General features: G+C 42.9%; 1 protein-coding gene across 1 annotated transcript in view; it reads right to left on the minus strand.

Annotated features, from left to right (window-relative positions):
• B2m (beta-2-microglobulin) overlaps positions 1–1,133 on the minus strand; it is a 27,270-nt gene extending 26,137 nt beyond the window's left edge. The window contains exon 1 of the mRNA XM_023710896.1: positions 999–1,133. Within this exon, the coding sequence (XP_023566664.1) occupies positions 999–1,092 (94 nt within the window). The 5' untranslated portion in view covers positions 1,093–1,133. The remainder of the gene's footprint in view (positions 1–998) is intronic.
• Positions 1,134–8,143: the final 7,010 nt, after the last annotated feature.

Below are 8,143 nucleotides of genomic sequence, written 5' to 3' on the forward strand. Positions count from 1 at the left end.
AAGGAAAGGAAACAAAGGAGAAGAGAAGAGAAGAGAAGAGAAGAGAAGAGAAGAGAAGAGAAGAGAAGAGAAGAGAAGAGAAGAGAAGAGAAGAGAAGATTAAGGGAAGAAGGGATGGGGGAGACACTCAAAATCTCGGGTACCCTCAGCAGTTTGGTAACCATCTCAAATGACCTTTATGTTTTATAGCCTTTGGCCTTTGACAAATAACTCAGTTTCTCAAAACCGAAAGTAGAAACTGCGCATATCTTGGAACTACCCAGGAACCAGGCCAAAGAAAAAGGAAGCCCTGAGTGAAGAAAAAACAAGGGCCCCACTCGCCTCGCCCAGGCTCACACGGGAAACACAGCTACGTTTCTGAACACAGGCTTTAGTCGAGCTTAATTTCAATGCCAATTATCATTTATCCCTCTTGCTTAAATTGCCTTCTATCTCGGCACCCCGGCTTCCTCATTTGTGAGGCGCAGGTGGCCCTAGGATGGACCTCCGAGGCACATTTTCCAAAGGAAGTGGCATAAAGTCCGTAAGGCCCGCACCCCGGGAGCTGCCACAGCCCGCAGCCCAGTTGCTGCGCGGTTTGGTTTGGTTTTGTCTGTTTTGCCACCGGGGATCAAACTCGGGTCCCCGCACTGGCCAGACAGGCGCGCGTGCCGCCGAGCTACATCCCCGGCCCCTCGCGGCGCCTTTCGGAGGCGAGGCGTGAAGAGGACGAGCTCAGCTGAGCGGGGAAGCCTCTCTCCGCACCCCACGCGGTGCTTCCCTTCCCACCCGGGTCGCGAGGCCCCCCGAGGCAGCAGACCTGGCAGGCGCAGATCCCTGAACCCCACGCCCCTCGACACAACCCCGCCGAGGCCGCACCCAACCTCCAGACCCGCGCAGCCTTCGCGCCCCAGTTCCGCACAGGGAGACAAGAAGAGCGCGTCCCGAGCGGCTCCACGGAGCAGTACGGAGCGACCCCACCAGGGCGAGGAGTGGGTGCCGGGGGGAGGGATACTCACGAACAATAGCGTCCACGCTGGGCAGGACCAGCATGGCCAGCAGGGCCAGCAGGGCCGGCAGGGCCAGCAGAGTTAGAGAACTACAGCGAGACATCGCGCAGGAACCCTCAACAAAGTGCAGCCCTGGGCCCCGCCGCTCCTTATATAGGCCGTGTGCCCCGACCAATTAGGGCCGGGCCCGCGGTGGGCGTCACCAGTCTCCAGGAAAGAGGCGCTGAGCAAAGTTAGAGAGGGGACTTTCCGTTTTTTTAGTTTCATTTTCCCATAAAGGCATATGATGTCTGCTACTGCACCGACTAGACTAGGTGGTGCTGTGTAGACCGGGACGTCCTCAGAAGAGAGATTAGCTTCTAGCTCGAGACACCCGCTACATAACACCTCCTCCGGGGCACCATTGCTTTCCCAGGTGGCCCCAGACAGGTTAACTTGTCCACCTTGCTCCAGCAAGTAAAGCGTCTAGGACCTGGGGCTCCAATTCCTGAAACCTGAAAGCAGAAAGATTGAGCTATCCTCGCAGAAACGTCCAGAACCAGGGAGAACCTTTCTTGCCTCTTAAATTCCTATCCGGAAAAGCTTTTGGGGAGGAAGTTCTTGTCCTCGCTATTGTTAAGTACCTTTCTTTGTTCTGTTGATGGGGATGGGGAGGACCGTCACAGTGAAAAGAATTCAGTCGGTGGTATTTCACGGCTCAACTTTGGCGGGTTTTCAAAAATGTGAGCCTAACTTATTTATTGCGGATTTTTCGCGTGTCTCAGGATTTTGCAGTACAGTACAGTATACGTGTGTTGTTAAAATTCCGTAGGTTTACAAGTTTAGAAAATAGTTAAGAACATTAGAAGTATTTTTAAACGTGTGGGAAAAGGTGCATAAAGCCGTAAAATATATCTAAATGCTATAAAAAATATAAGGTCACTACTTCACTGGTTTTCACTTATCGCGGGGTTTTCTGAAACGTGACCTCCACGGTAAGTGAGGGACCCCTGTAACTGCTTTAGAGATGCAGAGTTTCCAGACCCGTTAAGGACATGTTTCCCTTTGGCAGTACCAGCTAGAAATGCCTGATCCATCCGTAGCAGGTACCAGAGGACGGAATGGGAGTGATTGAGGAATAAGCTCCAGGAGGTAGAGTTACCCCCACGAATTGTGCGGAAGGGATTCCCCTGGCGTTCTCGTGGCATTATCATGACATTAATGCTCTGTCTACCTGAAAGGCAAAGAGCTTCACAGTTGCAGTGAGAGTTTGGATTGCTTCTGCTGTGGGCACCCCGCACCCCCAAAACGAAGTCAAACACCTCGCTATAAGAACGTGACACTGACAGGCAGATTCACTAAGAATACCTACGCTCTCACCACCATAAAGCAGGCACTGCCCTTACACAGTGACTAAGCCCAGGGGCCGCTACTGAGTGAGACAGAAGAAGAAGAGATGGTAGGGACCTAGAAGATCTTGGAAATCACCACGGTTTCGGTTGAAGGGGTTTGTGCTGGGCTTCCCCCAGGACGGCATTAAAAACTTCCGGATTTCTTTTACATAGAAAACTTTAACAGTCCCAATTGTGCAGACCAGGTCTACACTAGAGAAAGTAAACTACTTTCCACAAACCCAATGGAATAAGATAATGCACAGGTAATTATACAGTTCCTAGTATATGGCATTCAGGAACGTTTAAAAATACTAAAATCATTGTGATTTAACTTTTTTTTCTATGAGCCATTTCTATAACTCTGAAATATAAAAATAGTTTTTATGTATAAAGCTGCATGTTAAGACACTCTGCCATCCTCCCCCTCAAAAAAACTCATTTAATTTGTTTCAGGCCTGAAGCACTAGTGTTAAATTGTACTAGAAAATATTGGTGTTGAATTGTACTAGAAAGTGCTTTAGGAAAATAGGAAGAGACAGGGCTGTACTGGCCCCCAGCTCGTTATTTACATCACAGAGAAATTCTAAATTTAAAATCACTAAATATAGATTCCCACTACTGTCTTAGAAAAATCAATTTAGAAAGCAATTTGAGAGCTGCGGAGATAGCTCAGCGGTCTAAGCACCTGCCTAGGCAAGTGCAAAGACCCAGGTTTGATCCCCAGTACCACATGCCATTCCAGCCCTGCCCCTGGCACACCAGGCCAGCCACCAAGACCGTGGTAGGGCATGCCTGTTATCCCAGAACTGGGGAGGCTGAAACAGGAGGATCCCTATAAGTCAGAGCTGCATAGTGAGACCCTGTATCAAATACCTAAAACTAAAAAAATAAAAAAACACAGAAGGAAAATGCAGAATAAAAACAGTAACAACAATGAAGTTTTCGTTTTCAGTTTTCTGAATGTGGGGAACTCCTGTATTTTTTTCGTGTGTGTGTGTGTGTGTGTGTGTGTGTGTGTGTGGCCAGCTCAGTCCACCAGGGGGTGGGGCTGGCTGGCATGTGGTGCTGGGGGATTGAGCCGCAGGCCCTGTGCTTTGCTAAGCTTGTTCTAAGTAGGTGCTTTAGACCACTGAGCCATCTCACCAGCCCACCTATATTTTTTTTTCTAAATTGCCATTTAATATATGACTTGAATAATGAAGCCAAAAAAGAGAATAAAACTATTTTTTGAAAAACAAGAGTACTGGTGGGGAGTGGTGGCACATGCCTATAATTCCAGCATTTGGAAGGCTGAGGCTGGAAGACTGCTTAGAGTTCGAGGTCAGCCTGGGCTAAAAAGTGAGTTGACAACCAGCCTGAACTGCATAGCAAGATGCTGTGTCACTATGAAAAGAAAAGAATAAAAAAGAGAGAGAAAATTGTTTTACTATGTGGCAAACTCTGAAAATCTACAAAAATAATCTAATAGTGTCTCTCAGAGGTGGTCTTTTTAAACTGAAAAATTTACTTTTATTCTTATAGTTTTATACTGTGAAGTCAACACTTAATAATCCATTGTTCGCAAATAAACTATAAAACATTTAACCCTAAAACTGTGCATTAATATCCTATGACTTCAAATTAATGATTAATTAATTAAATTTCACAGACAGCACAGTCTCACCAATACAACATTTAGCCAGAAGTCCTACACTCATGCAAATTAAGCCTAGCCAATATCAAACTACTCTAAAGCCTGATTGTGTTCTTGGTCCAGGACACCTGCAATAAATTTGTATGTACACACTAAGACACAAAATTAAAGTAAGATCTGTATATTTTACAAAAAAAAAAAAACAAATTTTTTACAGCAAGTTAAAATTTGACATTAAAATTTTAACATTTAAATCTTTTTTTTCCATTCATTCTTTTTTTTCTTTCTTTCTTTCTTTCTTTTTTTTTTTTAAGATAGGGTCTTGCTGTGTAGTTCAGGCTGGCCCTCGATTCTCTGTAGTTTGTGCTGACCCTAAACTTGATGTAATCCTTCCATCTCAGCCTCCAGAGTGCTAGAATTACAAGTGTGTGCCAACATGCCTGACCTGAATTTTAACATTATGGTGTTTCATTAATTAAACTTTCAAAATGCCTGTTGAACTATGAATTGCAAATAACTTCATCTGATAGGATTTTTTTTTTTTAATGTATTTGGTTGTTGTAGTGTCTCACTATGCAGATCATACCCATAATGATCCTCCTGCTTTCAGCCTCCCCAGCACTGGGATTACAGGTGTGCACCACTATGCCCGGACTCTGACCGGCTCAGCCCACCCTGGGTATGGCGTGTGGTGCTGGGGATCGAATCTTAGTCTCTGTGCTTGCCTAAGCTTGCCTAAGTAGACACTTTAGTCCCCTGAGCTATGGGGGTTTTTTTGTTTGTTTGTTTGTTTGTTTGTTTGTTTGTAGGACAATTTCAATAAAATTCAATGCTTTATATGTACAAAATTTAGTTACATGGTAAACGCTCATGGCATAGGATTAAGTGCAAAAGTTGGACCACAAAACCATTTATAAGGGCCTCCTCAGTCGCTTTCTGTCTGTGTAAATACACATATCGTGGCATGTGTGAGTTAAAAAGGGATGAGAACAAAATGCTCCAAAGTGTTGACAGTTGTTCCTAAAATAGTCAATGTCTGGACAATTTTTTATAATTTCTTTAATTTTGGCTTTTCCAAATATTATACAATTAATGTGGGCTGGGGAGATGGCTCAGGAGAATAAGCGCCTGCCTGGCAAACGCAAGGGCCTGAGTTCAATCCCCAGTTCTGGAAAATAAATAAATAAATAAAATAAATAAATATAATTAATGTATCTTATGAAGCTTATATTTACTAATAAAGTTAATCATTAATTTGGACCCAGCACCCCATCAGCCAAGATGTTTTGAAATTCTGACTCATTTATGTTTAATAGCATGAGTTTCTGAGCCTCAATGACCATTAAAGTCACCTGAAGTAGGGTTTTCTTTTTTTTCTGAAGCAGGTTTTAATAGTAAAACCTCTAACCTACTCCCACTTAATCCTTGAATTGGGCTTCGGAAAGTTATTTCAGTTTGCTTATTGCTATCTTGCCAACCCTAAAATTGTTTTTAAAGTTCATCTTGCACTTCAAAATGGTTATGGAATTAATACAAATTTTAAAATGTCAAAGTATGATATAGATATAAATATAGATATAGATATCTTCTACTAGCCTGGGCTAGTATCTTTCACAATAAGATACCAAAAGAAGATACACAAAGCTACTGAATAAAATACATTTTTATAATCAATAGGTAGTTTCAGTCCATAATCAGCTGGCTCCAAGGTAGGGTGGTGTGGCAGAAAGGCATTGCAGAAGAAAAATGATTGAAGCCATCCACAAGGCAGCAAAAACAGCAAGGAATGATAGCAGCCCCATTTCTGTTCTTTATTGTTTATCCAGGCTACACATCCTTAGGGTGGGTAGCACTCACGTCTCAGGCGAGCCTTCCCACCACCCACACTCAGAACTGTGCCAAACCACTCTGTGGACTAATTTAGTAATTACACACCTTTAACCCCAGCACCACACACTAGATCCAGCCTCTTCTGAGAAGCACCACTTCTAACTACATGAGACGTGAGAAGGCATATAAAAATCTAGCTTTTAATACAGAAGCAACAGGAGAAATCAACCTTGAATTTTGAGACTACCCTAAATTCCTCTCTTTTGAATTCCAAAAACATATAGGAGTGGTGAACAAGGATCTATAAGATCAATGCTTTTCAGAGAACAGCTGGCATAGAGTCTCTTGAGATAGACTATTATTACACTGGATATAACTTATTGTCTTAATTTAAGAAACTCATCTAATATTTGGATAACATTTGCAACAAATACCTGTGCTTTTGTAGCTCCGTCACAGATCTTGTTTATTCAAAATGTATGATAGAGGGAGCACTGCAGAAAGTTACCTGCCATGGAACACAGCTTGCCCTGATTTTACAAGAACCACCACCTAGTCAAGCAGCCCTTGAAACGGCCATAGACTCAGCTGGTGAGGTAACCACCACCTTTGATCTGATCAGCTCAGCTTGGATCCGTTGCAGCAACCAGATGTGTTTCTGTTTGCTTTTCCTATGTGATTTGCCTTTTTTTTTTTTTTCTTCTTCTTTTTGAGACAAGTTCTCATTAAGCTGTCCAGGCTGATCTCAAATTTGTTATCCTCCTGCTTCAGCCCCCCAGGTAGCTGAGATTATAAGCATGTACCAACACACCCAATCCTAAAATTTTTTCTTCCAACTAGTGGCCTGGGAATGTAGTTCATTGGCAGAACATGATATTCAGCAACTCCCACCATCAAAAAAAAAAAAAAAAAAAAAGGAAGAATTAGAATTCCTGGAAAATGATATAAACGCTTTTTAAATTTTTTTTGTAATTTATGTATTTGATATAGGGTCTTGCTATGCAGTTGACTTATAGTGATCCTCTTGTCTCAGCATCCCCCAGCACTGGGATTATAGGCATGCAGGATTCTGAAGCTGGCACAGTATGCTGTACTGGGGATCGAACTGGGTCCTTGCTCTTGCCAGGCAGGCTCTTAGACCGCTGAGCTATCTCCCCAGCCCCAAAATGATATGAACACTTTGGAAACTGACAGTATTTTTTAACTTAAACATACAAGGGACATTAAATACAAACCCTCTAGCCAAGACACATGCTTAAGAGAAAATGAAAACATGTCTATAAAATGATATGAATGTTCACAGCAGCACTGATTGTAATAGATGTAAACTACAAACAGTTGAAACTGTCATCAATAGGTGAATGTATAAACACATTGTGGTTTAGAGCTATACAAAGAAATGCTATCAGCAATAAGTAAGGAATGAACTAGTGACATTATATGGATAAAAATTATTATGAAATTATTATGCTGAATGAAAGAAGCCATACAAGGAATAGATAATTTATGATTCTATTTATATAGTTGTACTGGTTGATACACTGTGTCAACTTGAAAAGGTTGGTTTTTGTTTTGTTTTTTTTTAATGTATTTAGTACAGGGTCTCACTACACAGATCGGACTTGTAGTGATCCTCCTGTTTTCAGCCTCCCCAGCGCTGAGATCATAGATGCACACTACTGTACCTGGACTCTATCACAGTCTCAGCAAGCCCCAGGGGCAGGGCTAGCACAGCATACAGTGAATCTAACCCTGATCCTTGTGTCTGCCTAAGCAGGGACTTTAATCCCCTGAACTGTCTTGCTGGCCAGACAGTTGAGAAGTTTAACTTCTAAACTTCAACTCAAGAAGTTTACAAGTTTAACTAAATGACTCAGCAGAGAGCCAGGATTCTTAGTTTGCAAACATCCTCATCCATACGACTTCCTTGGAGGAGCTTGATTTTCACATTGCCCCACTTCCTTGGAGGAGTTCAATCTTCCACAGCAGTGTGGAGGAAAGAGAGATTTACCAGAGGCCGCAGCTGCTGCTACTTCTCTGCACTTCTGTGTTTTCTGCCTCCATGAACTGCTGCTGTCTGCCTTGGAGCCAGAGGAGCATGAACTGAAACCTCCATTAACTGTGATATAAATAAACCTTTCCTTCCTTGATTTGGGGTGTTGGTATTTTGTCCCAGCAATGAGTAAAAAGTGACTGAGGTAACAGTGCTCTTGAAAAGACAAACTCGGGGCCAGGGAGATGGCTCAGGGAATAAGCGCTTCCCTGGCAAGCGCAAGGGCCTGAGTTCGATCCCTGGTTCTGAAAAAAAAAAAAAAAAA

This window comes from Octodon degus, unplaced genomic scaffold, assembly GCF_000260255.1.
Source record: "Octodon degus isolate 3935 unplaced genomic scaffold, OctDeg1.0 scaffold00002, whole genome shotgun sequence".
In the NCBI taxonomy this organism is placed as follows: domain Eukaryota; kingdom Metazoa; phylum Chordata; class Mammalia; order Rodentia; family Octodontidae; genus Octodon; species Octodon degus.